Source organism: Corvus kubaryi, unplaced genomic scaffold (genome assembly GCF_017639235.1).
Source record: "Corvus kubaryi isolate FWS band 111438036 unplaced genomic scaffold, C.kubaryi_AGA036_p1.0 124, whole genome shotgun sequence".
Lineage (NCBI taxonomy): Eukaryota > Metazoa > Chordata > Aves > Passeriformes > Corvidae > Corvus > Corvus kubaryi.
In genome coordinates this window covers 2,721,714-2,746,479 of record NW_024580659.1, presented here as the reverse complement: position 1 = coordinate 2,746,479, position 24,766 = coordinate 2,721,714, and the positions used below count along the sequence as shown (strand labels likewise).

The 24,766-nt window shown below is 47.6% G+C and overlaps 1 protein-coding gene across 3 annotated transcripts; it reads left to right on the top strand.

The window, feature by feature from the left end:
- The first annotated feature begins 21 nt into the window (after positions 1 to 21).
- Positions 22 to 24,397, top strand: LOC121660422 (heat shock transcription factor, Y-linked-like). Of its 3 annotated transcripts, none has more exons than XR_006014665.1 (4): positions 22 to 2,933; positions 4,435 to 4,573; positions 20,651 to 20,795; positions 21,988 to 22,251. XR_006014665.1 is itself a non-coding variant. In XM_042019789.1 (4 exons), exons 2-4 carry the CDS (start codon positions 22,021 to 22,023, stop codon positions 24,238 to 24,240), a joined length of 624 nt encoding a protein of 207 aa, XP_041875723.1. In that variant the 5' UTR covers positions 11,548 to 12,104; positions 21,988 to 22,020; the 3' UTR covers positions 24,241 to 24,397. The 3 variants fall into 3 exon arrangements, 2 of the variants coding, with proteins under 2 accessions (XP_041875723.1, XP_041875716.1); XM_042019789.1 differs by lacking the exons at positions 22 to 2,933; positions 4,435 to 4,573; positions 20,651 to 20,795 and adding exons at positions 11,548 to 12,104; positions 23,228 to 23,494; positions 24,115 to 24,397; XM_042019782.1 differs by lacking the exons at positions 22 to 2,933; positions 4,435 to 4,573 and adding exons at positions 23,228 to 23,494; positions 24,115 to 24,397 and having other exon boundaries at positions 19,827 to 20,795.
- Positions 24,398 to 24,766: the final 369 nt, after the last annotated feature.

The window sequence follows — 24,766 nt, the reverse complement described above, 5'->3', positions numbered from 1 at the left end:
GACCGGGAGCCAGCACCCAGCGGCTCTGGGCTGTTGAGGGGTGGTGTGAGGGGCTGGAGGCGTCCTGAGGGTGTGGAGAGACCTCCGGGGGTCGTGAGGAGCTGGAGGCGTCCCGAGGATAGGGAGAGAACCTTGGGGGTCATGAGGGACTGGAGGAGTTCCGAGGACAGGGAGAAAGTCCCGGGGGTCGTGAGGGGCTGGAGTGGGTGTGGACGCCTTGGGGGAATGGAGGCGCTGTGAGGGTGTGGGGGCGGCTGAGCTGCTCCCGCGGTGCTGTGAGGGCACGGAGGGGGCTTGGGTAGCTGCCGGGGGTCTGTGAGGAGAAGGGGGCAGCCGGCTCTGAGCGGGGGCTGTGTGGGCATGGTCCGCACGGGAAGCGCTGCTCTGGGTTTCCCCGGAGCCCCAGGCTGTGCAGTGCTTGCTTCCCAGAAGTTTTGGAGTCCCTTGCCTCCAGGACAGGAGATTGGGGGTCACGCCAGCGCTCCTGTTCGTGGGAAGAGGCGAGCTCTGAGTCAGCTGCGTGGGGGAAATCCAGCGCTGCTCGGACGCGTCTGGTGTCGTCTTCCTAAATGCACCTCTGACTCCCTGCAGAGCTCGTGCCCGGGGGCTCAGGAGGTGGTGGTGGGATCCTGAACTCCTCTCACTTTTCCTACAGCTGATATGAATCTAACAGCTTCTCTGTCGGTGATGCTCAGACTTCCACCATGGCATTCTTTGCCAGGTTTTGAAGGAAAGAACAACAGCAAGAAGTAAAATGAAACCCTTCACCCTCTGGTTTGCAATGGACATTAAAGCTTATTTGCTGAAAAGAGTATTTTGCGGTGTGGGGGGGGTGGTAATGGTAAAAGGAGTTCTAATGTGTGTGGCCATTCAAACCACGGTAGCGCGACTTCCTGTAAGCACTGACTGCTCAAGTATAGAAAGAATGGAGAAGGAAAAATGACAACACATTTTTTCCCTCATCTTGTGAAACAATTTCACGGAAGGCAGGATTTGGGTAGAGAGCCAAGAGCCGTTTTGGGCACTTTGGGGCAGAAGTGGGTTTTGTAACAGGTGTGGAGCTTGGAGGAGAGCTTTTGTAAAGGTCACTGTTACTTGACTGTTGCTTTGCATGCAGTCACATTGTGTAGTTACTAGAAGGTGCTCATGTAGAGTGATTAGAGAAATACAAAGCCTGTGTAGGACTGTGGCTGCTGAACACAAGTTTGGCTGTAAAAAACACTTCTAAAATTGTTGGTTAGTATTTAGAGGCTGCAAATTAATCTTTAGACAAATGCTCTTTCAGAGGGCAGGGGGACAAACCAGAAAGGTATTTGCTTGACCCTCCTGTATTCAGCACTGACTTGCTTTGAGGATGCTGCATGCAGTGTGTAAACTTCAGGATCTGAGTAAGTTGATCAGAAGGAAAACCTTATAGGCAAATGTCAGATTTGATGTCAGCTCCAGTGTGTTACTAAGCTCTGAGGTAGGAAATGGGACAGAGTTCTGCCCTCATGTACTACTTACAAAGCCCTGAAGAAGTTTAGCTGGAGCTTTACAAGGCAGGGTGTGGGATCTGGGTTTTAGTAGGCTTTAGTAGGTGTGTTTTAAGCACAGTTCACTTCTTGCTTATTAGAAATTGAACACAGTATCATGTAAGAAATCTCAGTGCTAAGATCTTAACTCAGTATTTGTCAGTGTAATGCATCATTAGCATCATTAAACCAGGTACATGTAGTTTTAATTTGTTCTGTAGATAAATGATTAAAGTAGGGCAGTGGTATTTGACCTCAGCCTCTATAGCAGTTAAGATAGCAGGAATCCTGGTCATTTGGTAATACCAGGATAGTGTTCCGAATTATTTTCCCCCACAACTGGGTTTTGGCTAGTGTTACATACCTCAAGTATTTATCAAAATAATAGTTAATTAGTACTTGAAGTTTAAAGACACCTGATCTGTGTTTCAGATTACTGCTGTGCCTGTTCCCTGGAACATCAGCATTTGACTCCCTACCCTGAAGTTTTGTATCACATCAGTTACTCTAAAAATTGAGGGAGCATCACAGCATTCTAACGTGGATACCTGACAAGTGTCCTTAGAGCACAGTTAATGTGTCTGGGCCTAAGGGACCACTCCTGTGCTCCTGGGGTTAATTGCAGTTTTAGCAACAGAAATCAAGTCCCATATGCTTGATTTATAGTATGTTGAGAGTATTTTTCTTTCTCCTCCTATTTTTGCCTTATTAATTGTCCATGATACTTAGCCCAGAGTGAACATGTGTTTTGTTGTAAGAGACACCAGAGAAAGGTGTTGTGCAAATGAGCACAAATGTGCTGCAAGAGGCTGCAGAGCTCGTCTGCCTGGACACCTGCCACAGCAGGTTAGATCCCTCAGAAATCTCATAATCCTTCTTTATCCTGGTAATCTGAACAGCAGCATCTTGCCATTTTGTAGGGCTGAGGGATTGAAGTACAGCAGGAGTCTGCTTGGTTGCTGGAATTCAGAGACTATGGGTTTGTATTCAGAAGCGCATGTGAAGCCTGAAGAGCATCTGCTTTTTACACAAACATCATTCAAGGCTGGCAGCTGAGACATGGTGACCTTGGCTATGATCTGGAGATCTCTGAATGGAGCAGAACTCTCCGCTTTGCTGTCAGACTCCCCTCCAATCTGTGCTGTTAATCAAACACTGCAATAACACTTCTTTTAAAGCTTGGTTTGGGTGAATTTGTTTAACCTTGTGCATGACAGGAATTGTGCAGAGCAACAGAACGACATTAACTTGACCCTCATCTTGTAGGGCTGCTGAAGGAACGTGTCCTTGTCAGTGCACAGAGCTGGCTGTGAGCCCTGGGAGCAACAGAGCAGGGAAAAGTCGGGAAAAGGGTGTCTTTGTCAACTGCTCTGCCCGTGCCCTCCCTTGGGAAATGCTGCCAGAGCTTACGTGTTGAAGGTGAAGTAAATACTAATAAAGCTGCCGTTAATTAAAATTTCTTAGGGCTTCAGTGGATTAATTAAACGGTGTTTAAGGATGTTAATTGTGGCAATGTATTACTGCCATCCTGCAGGGCTCAGGAGAAACTGATGTGAGGTGCCACACAAATGCTTTTTGCCACAGTGCAGGAGGAGGACAGTGCAGCAGGGCCAGTGGCCGTTCCGGAGGGAAGAGGAAGCCCATCCTGAGAGAAAAAGCAGGCTTAGACTGGAGAGAGGCAGCAGGTGCACAGGGCAGGGGAGAAGGAATGGCTGCTTGAGGGTACGGAAGGGGCAGAGTAACATGGAATAAAGGAGGAAAAGGGTTTAAGCACAGGGAATAGCACTGGTGTGAGAACAAATTCAGCTGGCCCTGACAAAATTTAGGTCAGAAAGTGGGTAGTTCCTTGGTGTACCTGTGTATTGGAGCAGCCTTTGGAGCTGGTCCCTGAGACCAGATGGATTCAGCAGAGGAAGCTCAGTCTGCCTGAAAGGCCTGTGTGTTGCAGTGGCAGAGGAAGAGAAGGGAAGACTCTCCGCTATCCTGAGAGCCTCTGCTGATTTTAGTTTGCTAAAGCCCATTCTGTTCTGATGATTCGTCAGTTTCTTAGCTAAGTAAAGGTTAATGGAAAACAAGGTTAAATTCCAGCAGTTTGGGAGGTGGGTGAGAAGCTACAGAATGTGCTTTCCATATAGAAATTAAAATGGGGAAAAATTCCCTGCCACAAGATCAAGTTGATGTCTGCTGATGTCAATGAAGAGTTGCTGGTGAAGATGCTCTCTTTCTGTGTTACTGGTTTACCATGCAGGGTCAAGTGTAAGTTACCTTGAGTATTTCCATCCATTGGGCTTCTTTCAAGCCCAATATTCCTGGAAACAGAACTTGATTCACAGGTTTGTAGCATTCATCTGCCCTTGCATTTGTCTGCAGGTAGCTCCTTTCATAGGATTTTCATGAATTTCATGCTTTGAAGAAAGCATTTAGACACTCAGCAGAAAAGCAAGGGTCAGAGCCCCTCTGCATTTGGCCCGTTCAAATGAAAGCCTATAACAACGCCATAATTAGCAACATCTAATCCCTTTTGCCCACTTCTGAAGTCAGGGCTGTGCATATTCCTAATTTTTTCCCATCCAGTCAGTGTCAGAGAGGGCAAGACAGAAAAACAATTCCCCCTCCCCACACACAAACCCCTGTCTATATTGAGACCTGAATTTTCCAAGGGAGTGGGTGTGATCCTGACATCTGGATTTAGTCCAGACTCAGATTCCAGGCTTAGATCTGGGAACTTCCACCTCCGGTCCTGAGACCAGCAGTTCTTAGAGAAGATTTAGTTTATTTACCTTTTAAGGCAAAATTGGAGGCTTGTGATAGCAGCTGCATAGTGACAGTTCTTCCCATGCTCAATTTCTTTAACATGTTTCCTGATTTGGAGCCAGTGTCTTCTTTACATGACAGAACAGGAAATCTCATTTCTTTCTAGGACCCTCTAAGAAGCAGAGAATTTGAGCAAGCTGGAGGAGCTGCTGGATGCTGAGGCTCATGTTGCAGAGTGACTGAGCAGCAGCCCTGTCTCACTGACTTGGGCTACATGGATCCGTACCCATCTCGTACAAACAAGTGTGAGTTGTTGTGTTCCCTACTGTAACGGATCTCTTAAAATTCATGGACTGTGGGTGGGCTCTCACAAGGCTGTTGAGTCAGGACACTTCTCCTGTCTGCCAGGCCCCAGGAGCTGCCCACTGATGCAGAGGAGTTTGGTTTCCTGACAAAGTCCCATCACAGGGGCATGAGTCAGGCTCATGAGTCCGGACAGCAGAAGCTGTTGCCACCCTCATACGAGGTACTTTGCTGTCCCACTGAAGGGCACCACCCCACAATGCTGCTGCAGTCTATAGCCCAGCTGACTGACACATCCAGCAGTGGCTTATCCTAAGTCCAGAATATCTCCTTGATGTCTCTCCAGTTGCTTCAGATGTGGAAAATCACACAATAGTATTTTTTTCCATCTTGCATTGTTGAGTTTGTCTTGCTTTGTGCAGCACACAGCAGGAAATGATACACTAATCCTTCCAGCTACTGTGAGCTTTGCTGCACTTGCCATGACTTGCCTCCACACCCTCATTTCCTCCTCTCTCACACAGTTTTCCTCCTTCTCTTAGAAAGAACCAGTGGACCCCAACCAGTATATTTTTAGTTATGGTTATTGAAGTTATTCAGCCTGTCATTTTTCTTGCATATCTCAGCCCTCATTTCTCCTCATTAGGTACTCAGGTAGAGACAGCACCTTCTACATTAAGTTTAGGAGCTTACTCAACAGAGAGCAGAAATACCTTAGAAAATGTGAATTCGAGTGCTTCTTGTATTGAAGGTGTGAGAAGGTGGAGAAAAGACTTAGCTCTTTAGTCAGAGCTCTCTATAGCAATCTGGAACTGGGGTTTCCAGAAAGGATTTATGTAGGTAGTCTGCTCCTCTCTGTATAGGAAGGACAGCTATCAGAAGAGAGAAGTTTGTGTCTCCTCTTTGAATTTAAATGCTTTAGGTTCATAAAGATGCTCAAAGCATGCTCATGCAGTAAAGCATCTTCGCTACACCAGGTATCTCTAGTGAGAGCCCCTAGTGCTGCTCATACTGTGGGCTTTGGCAGGAAGGTGGAAGTCAAAGCAGAAGGGGGATTTTCCAAGTCCTTGAAAACAAGAAATCAACCTACAGCAGTGAAAAATGCTGTGCTGGAGCCTATGGGCTCTCTCCCTTAAAGCAATGTCAATGTGAGGAGTTTTCTGTCAGGCAGAAGATTGCTAGAAATCAAGGAGCATACCTTGTTCTCTCCCTCTTGTCCTCTAAAAATGTGCTGGGTTTGGCTGGGGTAGAGTTAGTTTTCTTTAGAGCAGTTGATATAGTCTGTGCTTTGGGTTTCTGATGAAAACAGCAATGATAACAGAGGGATGTTTTAGTCATTGCTGGACAGTGCTTGTGCAGTGTCAAGGGCTTTTCTGTCTCTTACACTGCCCTGCCAGCAAGTAGGCTGGGGGTGCACAAGAAATTGGAAGGGGACAACCCCAATTGAGCAGATGGATATTCCACACCATATGACATCAAACTCAGCAGTTAAACTGGGAGGGTGGAGGTTGGCTGGGGCTGTCATAGCTCAGGGACTGGCAAGACATCAGTCAGTTGGTGGTAAGCAATTGTTTTCTTTTGCATCATTTGTTTTCTCTCTGTTGCTTTTGTCCTCTTTTTTAGTTATTGAACTGACTTTGTCTCAACCCACAAGATTTTACACTTTCACCCTTCTGATTAGCTCCCCCGTCTGACAAAAAGGGGTGACTGAGGAGGGGCTGTGTGGGGATTTGGTGTTTACTGGGGTTAAATCACAACCAAAAATCCTGTCTCTGACTTGTCTACCTGTCCCACGGGCCTGCCATGGACACCTGAGAAGGCAGTAGCATAATAAAAGTGCCCTCACTTCTCCCCAGTCACTGCAGGCTCAGTTTGATACAGTAAGTTAAATCCTTTGTATAAATGGATGTTGTTTTGTTTGTCAAAATGAAGATTCCCTCACTAGGCAGTTTTTAATCAGTACTATTCCCTGCAGCCTGTAGCAGGTGTAGCAATACAAGTAAGATTGCCTTTTCAGCCTGGGAGAAGGGATAAAGGCATCCAGTGAATTCCTAATAGTCATAGTACACCTACTAGTAAGGCTCGTTGTTGTGGTTTGTTTCAGCAAAGGCTTGTTCTTCTTTTATACATCTGGTAATGTAATTTCTTCTGCAAAGATCAGTGAAATTCAGTGAAGTAAGGAGTAGCATTTCAGAATGAAATCCTGCTGATGACATGAGAAGGGGGAAAAATCCTGCTCCTGACTAGAGCCAAGCTGGGTGTTTCTGTGTAGGTGTTATCCCATGAATGAGTACCCAGTGAGGCAACAGAACTCTCTTACCTGGGTGGCTTTCCTCCTTTTCCAGTTATTCCATAGCATTAGATATTGCTGGTTGTGAGACAGTTTTAAGAACTATCTTGGAGAAAGCAAGCAGTAACAGAGTAAAATGTAAAGCAGTTTTGATTGTTTTATCAGTGGCCAGGGAAACTTTATAGTTTTATAATTAGTTGTTATAGTTAATACTAGATGCTATAGTTGTACAGTCAGAATTAGCTCCTTGAAGGAAGTAATCCAAAGGGTTGAGATGAAGTGGCCAAGCAGTAGAGCAGAAAGGTGCCTCACATTTAAGTAGAGGTGTTCCAGACATGAAAATAGTGTGGTGACAGGGGATATAAAACCTCACAGAGCCAAACCCTCTCCTGTGAGTGGAAGAGTCTGTGTAATACCACAGCCTGTGTGCATACCAGAAAGGTGGAAGGATGAGCTTACAGCCTTCTTGGGGTCCAACTCCAAACGCTTCCACCTCCCAGTGTGCATTCTGCCCAGGGGGTTTGCTGTGCTGTTTTGCAATAGCTCTTGTTGCTTAACCTGTGAGGTGCAAGACATACTATTCCTCCTTGTGCACTGAAGATTACAGATAAAGCTAGAGGGCAGTGATAAGGTATTAAAATGAGAAGAGTGTCAGCTCTAGGGAAGAAGGGGCCTTGTGCTGAAATATTAAGGGAGGAAATTAGCACATCGTATCTCCAAATCTGAACTTGAAAGCTGCAGATCAGAGAAACGCTGTGACTTATTGAGATTATTGGAGTATACAAGGCTTCCATTCCTTGTTTGCTTTTGTAGTGAACTCTCCCAAAAGCTGCCAAATGCTCTGTGTGCACTGTCTTACAAACAGCCTCAGTCATGCAAAGCTCTGGGCTCTACTTCCAAGGCTCCTGGGCCACTCTGCCTGCCAAGCAGCACAGGCAGTACCAGGAGGAGTGCGAGTGAGGATGCCAGGACAGCTGGACTGGGAGATTTCTTGGGGTACTGTGACCTTGCTGGCAGCCTTGTATGCATTGGTTTATTAGACCTGATGGTTTTGCAGCTGCTTTGGACATCATTCTAGCTGAGATCTATGGGACTAGAGGACTCAAAGGAGTGAGCTGTCTCTGGCTTGGTGTGCTGAGCAAACCTAGTTGTGTTGTGTTGGCTTGGGGTGATGGTAATGGTGGGAAAATATGTTGCTCTTGTGTCTCTAGGAGATGTGGTAAAGAACTCAGAGCTTTTAAGTTCTTCTTTTCAGGAATCTTTCTGCTGAATCAGGGGAGATGCATGTGCTCTCTCTTGGAAATGCATCTTGTCCCAGCCCTGGGCAAAGATCAAAACTGATTCTAGGGAATGTCCTAGAAAGAGGTGGAAGTGCAAACGTTACATAACACAAAAAAAAGGTTGAGAGGGATCAGCTGAGACATTAAGACTGAAATGGCAAAAATACAAACCTGAGGTTAAGTCATTCTCTATACTTCTGTGCCTGGTTTCTCATGTCACACTGACTGTAAGAGCAGACCAAGGGAGAGTGGAGGGTTGTTGCTGGCTTAGCACTAGTGATGGACCATGTGATTAACCTGTGTGCTGTGGTTTTATAGAGAGCTCTGATAATCTTATGAAGCTTTTATATACATTAGATAATCTAGTCTCTTCAGACTTGCAGCCCAAAAATTCCTGCAGACATCCCACAAGCTTTTAGGAAAACTGGAGTGTAGTTGTGATGATTTAGTTTTGTACTTCCTTATCTTTTTTTTTAAAGACCTCTAGTCTTGAGAAGTGTCTGCTTCAAAGTTTAACTTAAAAAAGCAATTCAGAATTCATGTTCTCAAAAAGATGTGTTGTGTTTTCACTGTGAAATTTAGTAATGCATTAATTAATACAAACTAAAAATAATTCGCTGTTACTCCAGGTGGCCTGTTATGAGACACCCCCTCTAGGCACTGGTAAGGATGACTGATCACACAGGGAGGAAGTACTGAGCCCTGTGAGTGAGATGTGGTGGCTCTGTGTGGAGAGGGAACTTGGGGCAAAGCATAACTGGCTCTCCAGCCATCAGCAGCACCAGCAAACTTTCCAATTAGCTCCACTGCACAAGGCTCTTGCTGGCAGTGCCTGATCTGTTTCCCCAAAAGCCCTGATGGCAGTTTGTATTTCTGTTCTTTGGCACTTTGAAGTCTGCCAGTACAGCACAGGTAATGTATTACTGCAGTGTTAAACAAGTAGAGGGGTGGTTGGTTTGCAATGTTTTTCCACAGCCCATTCACTACTTAAAGGTTAATTCTTCTGCCTCTGATGGAGTGTGTTGAGCAATATCTGTGTCCAGGTGGGTGTGAGGTAGGGGTTTTTTGCCAAGCTGAATTTTGTGAGGCAACAATATCTTGGAAGAAGTAATTTTGGGGAGAGATGCCGTGCTGGGCAATGCACACTTACTAGGCCAGGCTCTGATATGGAGCAGTTGTTCATCCTCTCCAACCTGCAGCAGGAATGAGCCACTGTAGTGGAGGGTGGAGTGCCTGAGAAGAGGACAGCCACCATTTCAACCACAAAACAGGAGCCAGCAACTCTAACAAGTGAAGATGTGCAAACCGTCTGGATCGTTGTGCTCTCTAGTGCTGAAATCCAGAAGGATCTTCAGGGTTTGTGTAGCACCTGGCCTTGCACTTTGATTGGAAGAGGGAGAGATGAGGCTGGTGCTTGGCACAGCAAACAGCTGTGCTGTTGTTTGGGGGGTGAGTGATGGGGTCAGGCTCTGAGTTTACTTGTGAGCCTTTGAGACCATGGATTGCTCTGTGAGGCCTGTGCTCTCTGTACTTCTGTCTTGGAAAGGTGCTAATCTTTCCTGCATTTATTTCAGCTTTGTTCCCAAAACTGCCTGTCTCCTCCACAGTAAAAACCCTGTCAGGGTTATTTACCATGAAGAACAATGAGATTTTGAGCAAGTAATTGAAATTTAAAGCTCTAATTACAAGAGCAAATAAACTAGAGATGCTTCCTAAGCTCATATTTTAATTGGAAGAAGTGGTTTCAGTGCATCCTTCCCAAAGTCCTGGCTCTGTCTCTTGGGTTTGATAGCCAGTGACCCAGTTTTCCTGGAGTGATCTCACGGTAGTGCAGTCCCTCACCCAGCTGCACTTGGATGAGGGAGAACAGTGCATGTCTACAGTGATGGTGCATATACTGTGAATTTGATTGCTCTGCTTTTCAAAGTTTCCGTGGGTAAAAATACTGTTTTATATTTACTTGTCAGCATTTCTCCTTTCTGCTTGCCCTGGTTTAATTGCGTCTGTTCCCTGGTGTGCTGTCAGTTGTGCATGTTGGGGAATACAATGCCTTTGGGGGTGGCAGTGAGTAAAGTGACACCTTAATAAGGGTCCTTGTAGACATGGCTTTAATACTAAGCTGTCCCCATCTCCCAACAGTTGTCAGTGTGGGGCTTATTAGTCACCCATCTCTCCTTTGAAACAACTATTTTTAATGCTCCTGCTCTGTGCTGAGTCCTCAGAAGCCCTGTTAGGTGTTGCTGGTTTTGCTGACAGTGGCTGCTTTCTAATTGCTCAGGTAGCAGCAGCAGGCCTTGAAAACTCAATCAGCATTATCTTGGCTTATCTCGCTGTCACCAGTGGATTTAAGCAGATCAAGACATTTATATGGATCATGTGTAGAAGCAAAACACAACCAGCTGTAGAGGCCAGGGCAGATGACATTTACCTAGACTGCTGTCCCAAGTGCCAGCCGTCCATGCCCTCGCCCTCAGTCAGTCTCTGCTCCCTGCTGGCAGATGGGCTCTCCACTGTCATGGTCAGGGCCAGCCCTTTCTGCCAAGTGAACAACCTGGCTTTGCCAGCATGTGACCTCTGCTAGCACCTTGATGCCCCTTTGCAGCTCCCAGGGCTGTGACTGCCTCTGTGCCAGCTGAGGCAGCGCAAGCAGAGAAGCTGGTACCTCTTAGCTCCTCCCAGAGGAATGGTGGGAAGAAGTGGCTTGGGATAGCACACCTCATCCAGCGCAGGGACACACAGGGGAGAAAAGCAGGGCTGCAGGTGAAGCACAGCCCAGGGAGCCAGGGTTCAGCTGTCCATCAGGATTTGGTACAGCTCCTCTGCTGAAGCCTCATGTCTGCCTGCCCTGGTCTGTTTTCAATCTCTCTCCTGTGTCATGGATTGTGTCAGTGTGGTTTGGGCAGGGGCTTGTGAACAGGCTCTGGGCTGCTGTGGCTTCCTCAGGGGAGATGAGGAGAGCCTGGTGTCTCTGCTGGCTAAAAGCTTGGCAGGGAGCAGGCTGGACAAAGTAGCTGCTGCTTGGCTGGGGCCTGGCATTACCCCGGCCTGCTTCTGTGCTTAATGAGCCACCTTATCAGTCATGTTCCCCATGGCAGATGGGGTCTCTTCAGGATTAATTAAGGATCATAACTGTGACCTAGTTACCAGACTTGCGTTATTGTCACTGGAACTCTCTGAGCCATCAGGCTGTTTGAGAGAGCTTCTTACCCTGTCCTGCTCTGGTTACTTGCTCTGTGTATCCTTCTGGGACGGCCTCTGAGCCCCAGGCAGGATCACATTACATTAATTTCTCTAATAGATCCCTGCTGTACCTGGGTAGGTAACTCGCTGCTTCCTGCTTGCAGTGCATATCTAATCCCTACAGTTGGTGTGGGGATTAGATATGCTGACACACACCTTTCCCAGGGTTGTCTCCTGTTTGGGAGCGGGGAGAGATCAGCTGCAAGATGAGGGAGGATGGTGCTGGAGACAACATCCTGAGACATTCCAGTTCCATGCTGCCATACCTGAAACCATATGGATACTGAAAGGTTATCCCAGGGCCTTTCTTCTCTTGGCTACTCAAATCTTTCTCATTTGTAGTTTGTGCTTTATTGTAGCAAGCCTTTAGGGATGCTCCCCATAAAGAAGCAGCAATGATGACTAGAGCATGAGAAGCAAATTGAGTTCAAGCTCTTCTAACCCTGCTTTTCACCTGCCAGATTTTCAGGTAGAGCAGTGTTCCAGCTGGCAATGTCTCAGTCCTGTATACCTGTGCTCTGCAGACCTGCTACAGCCCAATCCTTCCTTCAGCTGGGGAGAGGTTTGCACCACAGGGATCTTCTTGCTCTCTTCCTCCCTCCGGTTGCTGCTCATTTGGTGAGAGTTTGCCTTGCCCACTGGATTGAGTCCCACGCAGCCAGGCCATTGCATGAGCTCCCAGCCTCGTGCACAGGGACTGCACACGGCCTGTGTACTGTTCAGGTGAGGAAGGTTTGTGTTCCTGAAGCTCCGCTCAGCCCCCCATGCAGCTTTACCACCCTGATGTTCTGCTCAGGGTCTGACCCTATCCCCAGTGGGATCTCAGCAGCTCCTGCTGGTTTTGGATAGAGGACCATGAAGGAGGCTGTGGAGTAGGACCCCAGGGAAGCAGCACTTTGTCCTCAGAAGCCTCCGTGGAGGGGGAGCTGCCTGGCTTTCCTCCTCTGCCTTGAAAAACATCTCTTGTGTTCCAGTGACCTGCTTATTATGTAGGTCAGCATCAACCGGAAAAGAAAAACAACTTGAAAAGTAGGAGAAATCTAGCATGAATCCTCCATGGAGCAGTTCTTTCTGCAAAAGCAAGGAAAGGTTTCCTGGGGGAAGCAGCAGGCAGCATGGCCTGTTCTTCTACCCCCCCTGGGCAGAGCAGTTGGAGAGGGGAAGCTCTGTGGCTGTAGGGATGTGTGATACCCTGAAAGCAAGCACACTGTGCTCTGTGATGGGGGAAACAGTGCATTGAGGTAGGCAACAGGAACTTGAGTGGCTGGGGGTTGTTTGTCCTTTACTGACTTTCTTGGGCTTGGTTTTGGTAAAGAGGAGGAGGTTTCTGCTGGTCTTAACCTTGGTCATGTGTGTGCACAGCAGAGAGTGGTGCCATGTTGCTGGAGGAGCAGTCCCTGCTGGGAGACAGCTGTCCCACCGGGGTGAAAAGGGGACACAGAGCAAGCAAATGCCTTTGGATGCCAAAAGTAAAACTGGGACCTCAACCAAAGTTCATCTCAGTGTCGTGCCGGTGCCATTACCCTGGGGCTGCTCCACTGTGCTTGTAGCAGAGCTGACACCTTGTGATACCCACTGAGAAAAGAGAAAGCCCTTAGCATAAACTCCTGACTGTAACCTAAGCAAGGGACAAGTTGCTCTGTGCACAAAAGGTCTGGTGAAGTCCAACTTCACTCGTTCTTTCCTCTTATGCAGTAAATCTTAATATCCCTCACTATGCTCGCTTCTCTCCCAAATCACCTACTAAATATCAGCTTGGTGGGAGACACCCTATGCCTTGGCTAATTCTCACTTGAGACAGTGTGTGTGTGTTTGTGCTTGCTGGCCAGCCAGCAGGCAGGTGAGAGCTGCAGCTCTTGGCAGGAGCAGGAATGTAGCTCCCCTCTCTCCCTGCTCACTAAGGCATTTCTCTTTCCCTTCAAAACATGTAGAAACACCATGTTTTTGAGACAGCCAGGCTTGACAGGAGAAGCTAAAATCACTCAAAGGCTTCACTCATAATCAAGGTGAGGCAACACAATCTCGTAATTGTAAAATGAGATTTCAGTATGCTGCATTTTTGGTGATGAAAAGGTGTATGGGGAGGTGGGTTGTGCAGTGAGCAGAGGGCTCTGTCTGCATGTGCCTTGCTGGATCCCCTCCCCATTCACCTGGCCTAAAGCGGAGCATTTGAAGCCTCTCCAGCTGCAGGAGGCTCCTGTGCTTGAAGGTGCAGTGACTTTTGCCCAGATTACAGGTTCTTGCAGAGCTGCTCACTCTGTTTCAGATACAGGCTCCTGCAGCCTTTGCTCCTTGCTTTGTACCAGCATCTGCTGTGCTGGCTTGATAAAGCATATTGGTCTGGGACTGGACTGTCCTTCCTCTTCAGTGTCTTGATCTTGGTGGTTTCTATTTAATATTTGAAGAGCTCTCTGCAGATCCCAGCTCTCCCACTCTCTAACCCAAGGGTAGGCAGTCCTTGTCTCATCACACCACGGTAGTCTGGAGCAGTCAATGCAGGAAGCAATACAGCAATGAAATTTTGAACAGAACGACATCTTTTCACCTGCAGTAACAGGACATCTCCTGTGCTTTGTGAAAGCACATGGAACAGAGCACTAAGGAAGCAGGCAGCAGGCATGTGTCTTAGCTGGAGGCACTGCCATGTGATCTGCCAGTGTACTGCACACAGCTTGGAAGTCTCAGTCAAGATGTAGGATTAGGGTACATTCCTAGCACAAGATTTTCTGAGTTAGCAGGGGATGGGTGCCCTGAGGCTGGGATTGTCACACTGGCTTGGTGGGACCTTGCACAATGAGGCTGCTGTGTGCTGGAGACAGCAGAGTGCTGGAGCTGTCATGTACTTGTGGTGAGAGTGTTGAGGATGGCTTGTTATCTGTGCTTGGAGGAAGGGTTTCATTAGAAACTGTCTCATAAATGTGTGGTTATTGAATGAGTTGCTCCTTTAGTATGCATGAGCCATCTCCACATACATGACAAGTGCATCTGTCCTCGGCAGGCAGCTGCTCTAAAGGAAAGCAGATGAGCTTTCCTCATCACAAGCTTTTCCTCATCAAACTTTTTCTAAATTGCTCCCTGCATGGAGCAATTCTACAACAATATTAAACACAGCAGCAGGGGTGAGTCAAGCAGATCTTGTCGAGGCTGCCCTATTTTTTCTCATTTTGGTTTTATTATAAATTTAATTTACTGTGCCGCAGGGAACAGTGCTGTTCTCAGCATGATTGGTGGCAACAAATAACCACCCAGGAAAAATATGTATTGTGTGGTAGCTGGGAAGAACCTCCTGTTCCCAACATCTCCAGCCTATCTTGGGCTTGTTGCCGTGAAATTGTGGAACTTAACTAAAGGATGATTGGGCTGTGAGAAAATCCTTTTAGCCACTGGTTAACTAAGTTGACTTGTGTGTGTCTCATTGTCTTTAGAAGTTGGTGAGACCATAAATTTAGCAAGATGGAGGGTCCAGCTCAGGTTCTTAAATGGGAAGCAAGGCAACCTGGTGTTGGAATGAAGAGTGATGCTTTCCTGAGGGAATCTTGGGTGTTACCGTCCAGACATAAACCAGTCCTGAGATGCTGGAGGCCAGATCAGGACCTGTGCAGGCAGTCTGAGGTTCTTGCACCTCTTTGGGAATTGTGTGGTGTTGGTCTGGATAAGAGATGAGGTTAGGTGGTCCTTGGACTTGACCCCTAGGCATGGAGGCCTTGACAGCACTCTGCCTGGTCTGGGGCTCTGCACAGCTTTCTGTTGCAAGAGCACATCTCCCATTTGCTCAACTTTGCTTTGCTAATATCAAGATAAGTCTTGATATTGTTCAATGTAGGTTTTTGCCCAAACCAGGAGCAACAGTTTAACGGTTATTAGCCTCAGATCTTGTCAAACTTGTGGGCAGTGGGTGAGCTGTACTGGAACATGGAGGGTCTTTAAAGTAAACACCAGCCTGAGTCTTGAATAATGATTTGGGCTGCTAGCAAGTAGTTGCGCCACCAGTTACTTGTCTTGCAAGCTTCAGTTATCCTATGAATGAAACAACTTTTAATTTGAATTAATCTCAAAATAAAGGGTGCTTGAAGAAATAAATCACCCTTGGCTATTTGTGTTGCAGTGGGCTCTGCAACCTGGGGTTGTTCTTTCCTGCACACCCCCAGCCTGCCAGTGCTCAGGTCTTGGCTTCCACCTTTGGGGTGGTGCAGTGGCCCCAATACAGACCTGGCCTGCCCCGGGCAGGAGTGAGTGAGGAGCACAGCTGGGTCCTGCTGGGCAAGCAAAGAAGGATTTGGAGATGACTGTGGACCTCTGGATGCAGGTTGAGGCAGGATGAGGTCACTGGAACCTCAATGTGATGGTCGTAGCATGCCTCTGCTCTTGCTGCAGCCTGCAAAGTAGGCCCTTGCAGGCCCTGTTTCTGTCCCTGCACAGCCTTGCCCAGACGCTGCTGGGTAAAGCAGGCAGGACACCCTCCCTAGGAGGTGGTTTAATTACAACCAGACAAAGCCTTAAGGATCACAGCCTCCACGTAAGCCTCTGACGTCTCTGGTTGCTCAGCCCAGTGGAGTGGGACCATGCAGGGAACTGGTTTCACAGCTCTCTTGTGCTGGGTGAGATCGTGCTGGGGGGACAAGAAAATAGCCCAGTGTCCCAGCATGAATCAGCCATCCATTTATGTCCAGCTTCTTCAGCAGTACCAGGCAGTCCTGCACGGTGATGGGCTGCAAGGATAAAGGACCGACTCTCCTCTTGTGACAGGAGCGTTTATGCCAGGCAGTTGTGGCTGGCTGCTGTTGGTGATAGGAGAAGGAGACTCGGACTGAAGAGCTTCCCTACACTCTGAGCATTCAGGGCTGAAGATCCAGTCACTAGATCATGGCTGTTCAAGTGCTTTGGTTTGGAGGTTCAGGCTACATCTCTTAAGAATTGAGGAGATGAGCCTACAAACAAGAATTTTCTGATTCGGTGCCTTTTCAGATTTGGTTTTGCAATTCTCTTGTGTTTTAAAGGATTTTTGCTAGGCTATGGATATGATTTGCTATTGGCTTCCTTTTCCATTTGTTTAAGCTGAACCGCATGAGAGCACACAAGTTGTGCTGTGGTTGTGCTGACTGCCTGCCAGCAGCTTTGATCATGGTGGCCACGCTTCAGTTCAGTGAAAATCTCAAAGAACAGTCAAGCTTTTAAAGGTTCCTCAGGGATCTCTGAAACCACAAAGCCAGAGGATGGAGACCTTGCAATCCACTGACCAAGAAACAGGCTGTAGCAAACTTGAACCGTGGCAGCCATGAGGAAAAAAATCAAACCAGAAACTAATTATCCAAACACTAAATCCATGAGGAACCTGGCTTCCTTAGGTCTGCTGTTGATGGAGCTCTTTGCACGGCAGAGGAAACAGAGTTGCTCACCAAGTAGAAACTAAATGAGTGGAAAAAAATTTCTGGATTGCCTGCAGCTATTTGCCAGTAGTGTAAGACAGGGAAAGGTTAAACATTAACTTCTATCTATCTCTTCTCTACTTTTTTCACTTGCCCAGTGCTAATTCAGTGTAGCAATCTGGAGGGTGGATGGCACATGCAGGGCTGGGGGGAGAGGTGCTTTTGGGTGAGGATATAGCGTGAATGTCCACCTTTGGGGGATATCCTGCCAGGCCAGGGCCGCTGTTGCCAGTTAGGCCAAATGTCACTGAGCTGTCAGAGCGAGGGTTTGGCCTTGGCAGCCAGGGTTGCTGCCACTGTGGAGTTACCCTGCTGCAGCCATTCTGCACTGTGTGTCTGGACAGACGAGAAGGTGATGACTTAACCTGTGCTGTAACCCCTGCCCTGGGTTTCTCCAAGCCTGTCACTTGTGAATCACCATTTGTTTATTTACAAAGTGCACTCAAATGACATCAATGCAGAGCCAGGCTGTTACAGACACTGCTGTTTGGACATCAGGCTGTGTTTGCAGAGCAGAGGCAAAGCAGTTGCAAAATCTGTGTGAGTAGTCACCCATTCCTATGAAAACCATAGAGATATCTCAGGTTGTCTGCTTGACCAATTGCTTGAGCCCAAAGACCTGACTCTCTACCTGCTTTTACTATGTAGAGGGTTTGATTTTCCCGCTGCAGAGGTGTTTTACCATGTCTGGGCTTTGTATCATCTTTCTACCTCCCTTACTGCATAAAAGCATTAGGTCAAAAGCTGTAAGAGCACCACATGCATACAGCTGCATTTCACTTGGGAAGGACAGGGGTTGCATAAAAGATATGTTCAACTTAAAACAATTTAATGTGGTTACTCATGATTTTATTTTTTAATGCTAAAGCTTCCTCTTCACAGTCTAAGCCCAGAACCTCGTTGCGAGTGCTGGTGTCACCAGCATAGCAGAGACCACAGCTCAGCTCAAGGGCAGCATTTGGTACCACACTGAACAAGAGCTTATGGTGGGGTTGGAACCTTTACCTTATAATCATGACGTCTGGAGGTGAGATGAGGGTACCTCTTTATAGTAGCAAGGAATTGTTTCTGTAACATATATGCAAGAAACATTTATTTAGCAGTATGAGTAAAATGATGCTTTTGCTGTTTGGTTGAAGTTGTAAGATCAAGGCAGCCCACTCCAGATGTGTGGCAGAAAATCCACTCTAGCATAGTCCTCACCTAAGAAAACAGGCCACAGACAGGTACTAGTTGTTTGGCCTAGCTTAAGAGAGCTGGGAGTCTTTGTTTATAATTAGAGTAAATAAGCCATGATGGAAAATTGTCGTCCTCCTGTTCTTTGGGTCATTTTTATCCATGACACCAATGATTGCAACACCAGTGTGATTAATCCCATGCATGGGATTTATCTAAGATGTCTTTTCATGCGAGGTTAGATCATTTGCTTGCACAGTGTTGTAATACTTTGCACACAAGAAGCAGAGCAGCCCTGTGTCTGCCCTCTTTGGGGATGGTGGCCTGTCTTTTCAGGCTCACAAGAGACAGAAGGAGGAACTGAACACTTTGAGAAGACACTGAAAAACGAGCCTGTGAAATCCCACACTGCCAAGCAAGGCTTTGTTTTGCACAAACAACACTGAGCCTTGAATACTTCAGTCTTGGCTGACTGTATGTGACAAGTGAGTCAGAGCAAATGTCCATCCAGCTAGCAGCAGACTCTGAACGAAGATGCTGTTGTGCACTGTGCTCTTGGCAATCCCCTGAGCCAGAGGATATAGACCAGGAATTTTAAAAAATAAGTGTTAAGCATTAAAAGAATAAAAGTTCTGGTGAACTCATTCTTCCTTGATGAACTTTTATGAACTTGCTTAGTTTAGATCTGAAACATGGCAATGAGTTAAACAGTTCTGTGTCATTTGGAAACGAACTTCCTCAAAAGAAAAGAGTATGTTTTTGTTCAATGTCAGCTGCACTTTCCTGCCCTCTAAACTCTAGAATAGCATACCACACTGTCCTAAAACTTGCTGGTCTTTAAACTTACGGTTTGAAAGCCATACGGTTTTGCTTTGGCTGAGTATCCTGTAATGTCAACAGTTTGCATTTCTGACATCTTTTGTCATGGTGTAAGTATTTATGGCAACCATGTTGTGCTAGAGAGATTTTTCCCTGAAGGTCAGGACAGTTGCAGATGAAATAGCCGATCCCTTCCTCTACTGGTCCTTGACCGTACCTCTGCAATTTCTAATAAATGTTTGCTGATTAGAATAATCACCTTTGGGGCAATTTGACAGAACTAAATGCTACCAGCCCTAATTGTTCAGTAAGTTGATTTAGCAAGTGACGTCCTTCCCCTTTGCCTTATAGTTAGGACCTTTTTGGTGCTCCTAGGTTTGCAATGAGGACCACTCTGCTTAACTAGGAAAACAAAACTGGATGTTCTTAACATGAAGTTCTCCTACCCCCTGAAATTGGACACCATCCCTCTTCAGATTAACACCAAATACTGAAAGATACATAATAAAAATAACAGGAGTTAGAAACAACGGGCCTGGCACCTCAGCTCTAATTATAACAGTGTTCAGCCAGTGCATGTACTTGGCAGAGGTACTGGCTTCTGTGATCAGATCAGCCAGCTTGAACCAGTGCTTGGGCATTCTCCAGGTTTAGCGTAGCACTTTCCTGGGCAGGAAATATCTTTCTTGTGCTAGTTCCCTGGGGAAGTCCCTCACACAGAACAAGTTTCAGTAGATCACTTCCTCATTCTGCTCCTCAGCTTCTACTTGGCACAGGCTAAAAGTTGCCAGGAGCTTGACAACTGGGCAGTAGCCATACAGCCCTTGAAGTGGAGCCAGCACAAATGCAGCTATGGCAGAGGCTGTGGGGTCTGCTCCCACCAGCTGAGGATCTGGTCCTTCTATGCTGCAGCAGTTATTCAAGGGACCAAGCCACCCCTGAGGAGCAGCTGAGTGTGATATTCCCCCTGTTCTCCTCCTGGCTGCGTGGAGCATCCTGAAGCCCAGCAGGTATTTTCCATTCAGCTGTGGTAGCAGGCTGTAAATAGATAAATATCTACATATTCAGCTGGCTGAGCAGGAGGCTTTGTGCGTGTTTTTGTTTAGGCTGGTCTGGACTTTGTCATGTTTTGCCACCCTTCCCAGATGCTTCCTTCTGCACTTAATAAAGTGGGGCATGGCATCACTTTTGGTTTTGTCTTTGGAAGAGTAAACAAAACAGAGGAGCAAAAGCCGGCTACTTAAAACATATTGCTCTGCTGTGACTGGGGAAAATCTCTCCTTCAGATACAGGCATGCACTGTTTGCATTGCTCATCCTCCTGGCAGGGGTTATGGGCTTTGTCTGCCTCACTTGGTTCAAGCCTACCCTTTCTGATCTTTCTATTTTTGAAATGCCTGAGATGCTGTCCCTTCCTCCCATGGATAGTGGTTCCAGCTGCTTCCCAGATCTCCAGGAGATGATGAAAAAAGAACTCATCAGTGGTCAAGCTATGGTGCTAGACAAGAATGTGCTTGGTCTTGCCAGCACTTGGTTTATCTATCAGACACATTGTAGGCCTGGCATTGAGCTGAAAGGTGGAGGCAGAGGAATGTGTCTGCTCTCCAAGAGGGAGTAAACCTGACGAAGACATGCAGAGCTGGGTGACTTGCAGTGGGAAATAAATTCTTCTGAGAAGGCCTGAGGTGTTGCAGGAGATTCCTACACCTACAGGCTTTTCCTATACCTCAGGATAACTCAAAGCAGCACATCCCAAACTCCCTGCAGCTGTAGCACCTCCCTTTTTGTTTTTGACTCGTCCATCTTCCTGTGACAACCAGCACCTTTCTTCCCCTTTCTACTTTCACAGGAAAAAAACTGCAACAAGTCACTTCCTGAAGGCTGAGTTGGGAGAGGTGGTGCTGTGATCACTGGGTGCTGGCTCTTCACCCCAGAGGGTTTGCCCTGCTGCCAACAATTGCATGTTGATGTTCCTTGTCTTCTGTGAATGTATGGTGAGCTTTCCCCTTGGAGTAAGCCTAAATTGCTGAGGACTTTCTGGAGATAAAGCTGAAGTCAAAAGCTGAATAGGGGCACTTTTTAAGTGTCAGAACATGTTAGGAACTGGCTTGTTGAATCTGTGTTTTGAATGAAGGATTCACATCCATTTGCAAAAGACTGGAGCTAGACAGTGAAATATCCTCTGCTCTTCCCATTTCCCAGCTCTTAATACAGTATTAAAGCTCTGTTGCAGCAGTTTGAAGGATTCACACCTAAATATAAACCATTCTACAGAGGAAATATAGTCATGTTTATACCTTTCCCTTGTGCTGCTGGTGACTCTCCCTCTGTTGACAAGCTCTTCATTCATTGGCATGACCATGACAAGCCTGCTTTTAGCACTCTTTCCAAACTTAGCTGGTGCATAGAACAGATAGTTAGAGAACAGCAACCTGGCAGTACTAACAAGGTGAGCTCAGGGGTTGTTCTGGGCTCTCAGCCGTCTTCTGGGTCTCTGTCACCTCAGAAATAGCCTCCTCTCTCACAGAGACCACAGAATGCTGCAGCCAAACTGCCTCACACTGGGCTGCAAGAGAGAGGCGAGCAGCGGCTCAGAACTGGGTGCCAAGACAGGTTGTTTGCATTGATTCTGTCGGCATGAAGTGTTTACTCGACACAAAGGCTTGCTGCAATGTGTTTCAACAAGGAAAACACTTTCCCCTTGCTTGGCAGAACTTTTCATAGCCCATTGAAAGGCTAGTTTGTTACCAGGGAGCTTGTAAGGTGTTTCTCCAGTGAATCACAGACGGTGCAGACTGTCAGGGTGTATCTGCAGGTGTCAGAGGGGCGCAGCTGGAAAGGTTTCCAAACGGGGCACTGGCATGTCCCAGGCTGCAGCTGTCCCTGCTGCTCTTTGGGGAACCACTCCTGGGCGCAGCTGAACGCAGCCCAGGCCTCTCCTTGCCCACAGCAGTTCAGGACAGCTCTGTGGACTTGCTCAGGTGAAAACCCACGGCTGGTTATCACTTCACAAAACCTTATTGTAACATCTGAGCCAGCCCAAGCTTGAGGTTTCAAACTCCCCTAACTGTCCTCTTCAATACCCAGGTTTGGCTTTTGGCTAAGACTAAAGTCTCAGTTCTCGTGTATTTTTGGTTTTCAGGCTTGAACTGGTTACGACTAACTCTCCTCCTCTGCACTTTCTAGCTTCTGTGATTCTCTTATAGCCTCAACTTTGAGATGGACCATCCTCGGGTGTTGGAAGGCTACAAGCCAAGAGTGGGCCACAAAAGAAGAGCCCCAGCTGCATTGTGCCTAGATGAGGAGCTGGAGGAAAGCTGCCCCTCAGGAAGCTGCCAAGATCTTTCGCCTGTCCAGGGAACTGCTGCTGACATGGAGGAGGAGGTGTTCACACCAGCTCCTGCACAGGACACACAGGTGTCTGCTCACAGAAAGCCTGTACTTGACATGGTAATGCAGCTAATCCCTAACATGTGTCCCTGCATATGCAGACCCTGTACACCTTGACACACAGCTGCTCCCACACTTCCCAGCCATGCTGGAGAATGTCTGGAATGCCTCATCTCTGTCACCACCACCCAGCAGCCAGGCCCTGGCTGGCCTCCACCTTTGGCAAAAGGGCTGGGCTTTCCCACCTTCCCCCTGTGCAGTCTAGTGCAGTCCCTTGGACTGGTCCCCTCAGCTGGCCTCTCTCCCTGATATCCACAAGGACATTCTGCAGGTGTCAGAGGGGCTCAGCTGGAAAGCTTCCCAAACAGGGCCCTGGAATGCCCCAAGGCTGCAGCCATCCCTGCTCCTCCCTGGGGAACCACTCCTGGGTGCAGCCAGACATGGCCCAGGCCTCTCTTTGCTCACAGCCCTTCAGGACAGCTCTGTGGGCACTGCTGGGCCCTGGACTCCCACTGCTGGTGGCTCTGGGAGGGAGAAGCAACAAGTTCCCTTCAGCAGTTTTTCCTCGGGCTGCTCCCCCTGCCAGGGCACCACTGCCAACTATCACTGAGATGTCACCTGCGATGTCCCCACAGCACCGGCACCACAGTGCCATGGCAGAACATTTATTGGAACCCACAGTCAGCCATGGCCAGTTGTCTTTTGCCCATTGACTGGGAGAACGAGGTATGGCTGTGCAGGGTGCTGGCCAATGAGGGAAGCTTCAGTCCACCTGTGAGAATAGAAAAGCAAGCTGATTCCCACAGAACCACCACCCCTTTCTGCTCCAGGTGCACTGGGGCAGTGGGCTGACATGGCTTCTCCTGGCCTTCCAGGACAGGGGGAAATTGTGCCCTGTAGCACTGCCATACAAGCGATGGAGGAGGAGAGGGATGTCCAGCCTGGCAGTGACAGACACAAGACCAAACGAGCTCCTTCTGTTTCCAGTGAGAGCACAGGCAAAGACAATCGATTCTTGCCCCTTTGCTTTCCACAGAAGCTTTGGAAAATGCTGGAAAGTGACCAGTTTCAGTCCATTTGGTGGAGTGAGGGTGGAAAATGTGTGGCCATCAACAAAGATCTCTTCAAAGTGGAGGTGCTGGGCAGGGGAGTTCATCAGCGGGTTTTTAACACACAGCACATCAGGAGTGTTATTCGCCAGCTGAACCTCTATGGATTCACCAAAGTGCAGCGGGATATCCAAAGATCTGCCTCCCTGCCCGAATTCCTATCAGAGGAAGCAGCAGCTTCTGCTCACAGCCAGGTACAGCAGCTGTTCTGCACAGCAACCAACACTTGTGATAGTCTGGGGGGGGAGAGGGACCTTCACAGCAAATAAGGCCTTGCCATAGAGGAGATGGGGATGGGAGCAAGTGGCTTTCATTTCCTTTTCAGGCTGTGCTGAGGCAGGTTTGAGTGAGTCTTTCTGACTAGTAGAAATGCTGATAGGATACATTTTGGTGTGATCTGCTGAGTTTGAACCCATTAAAGTGACAGACAGATTCAGTGTAATCTGATTTCTCTGAATGTCTTTGCTCCATCTCCTACCAAATCTGAAACCTTCCTGTGGCGCCTGCCCCATGCCAAGCAGATGCAGCCAAGGATCATGGGATCACCTGCCGGCTCACATCTGCCTTGAAGCTGCAGAGAAATAGTGATATTTAGCTTTTGAAAGTAGTTGTTCTGCCTTGCCCCCCAGGACAGCAAATCCTCAGTTGTGGTGATGGCTGAACACAATGGTCACATAATGCTTTAGGTTCCATACAGCCCTCAGAGTCCTTTTCCTTAACCATGCTCCTCTTTTGAAATTCAGAGTCCTAGTTCTTGTAGCTTGGGTTTTTCCAGTCTTGGAATAGTAGCAACTAACTCTTCTCCTTGTTCTAGATCCTCTACTACTATAACCCCAGCTTCAACAGAGCACATCCCTGGCTGCTGGGAACATGTAAGAGGAGAGCTGCCCTCAAACAGAGAGCCCTGGATGCAGCAGGGTTGGGTGAAAGGCCCCTCTAGAAGCCTAGATGGTCAGACATACAGGTGTCTGCTGAAGCCCATCCATCTCCACCAGCAGCTGCTCCCATGCTTCCAGAGCCTCCTGGAGCACAGTATGGATATAAAGTCTAATAGACACAGCCTAATAGAGGTGATAATAAACTGTTTGAACAGTAAACCTTTCTGGTTGTCCTGTCCTATTTGAACAGTGGAAAACTCACTTCTTGTATAGTTCTGTGGGTTTAATGTCCCACTTGTCCTTTAGTGGCCTTGGCAAGACAGATGTCCCAGCACAAACGTGGCAATGTCTTAATAGCACCAAGAGATGCAGCAAAGGCTGAGCTCCTGGACAGAAAGGAAGCCAGAAGCTTCTTTCTGAGGATGAGTGTTCATCCTTTTAGTTTTTCCCATGTGACACTTTGCATGGACACTTGATACTCTTCAGCAGGGGTTGACTGATACCCTCCTCTAATCCACAGAGTGGGGGGCCAGATTTGGGATATTCTGGAACAAAGAACTTTTCCATAAGACTAGAGGCTTAAAAGTC

Excerpts from the sequence above, each read along its gene's own strand:
- LOC121660422 (XM_042019789.1), top strand. The coding sequence starts at position 22,021 with ATGGACCATCCTCGGGTGTTGGAAGGCTACAAGCCAAGAGTGGGCCAC. Across the intron at positions 22,252-23,227 it reads GAAAGCCTGTACTTGACATG|AAGCTTTGGAAAATGCTGGA; the intron begins GTAATGCAGCTA and ends TGCTTTCCACAG. Across the intron at positions 23,495-24,114 it reads CAGCTTCTGCTCACAGCCAG|ATCCTCTACTACTATAACCC; the intron begins GTACAGCAGCTG and ends TCCTTGTTCTAG.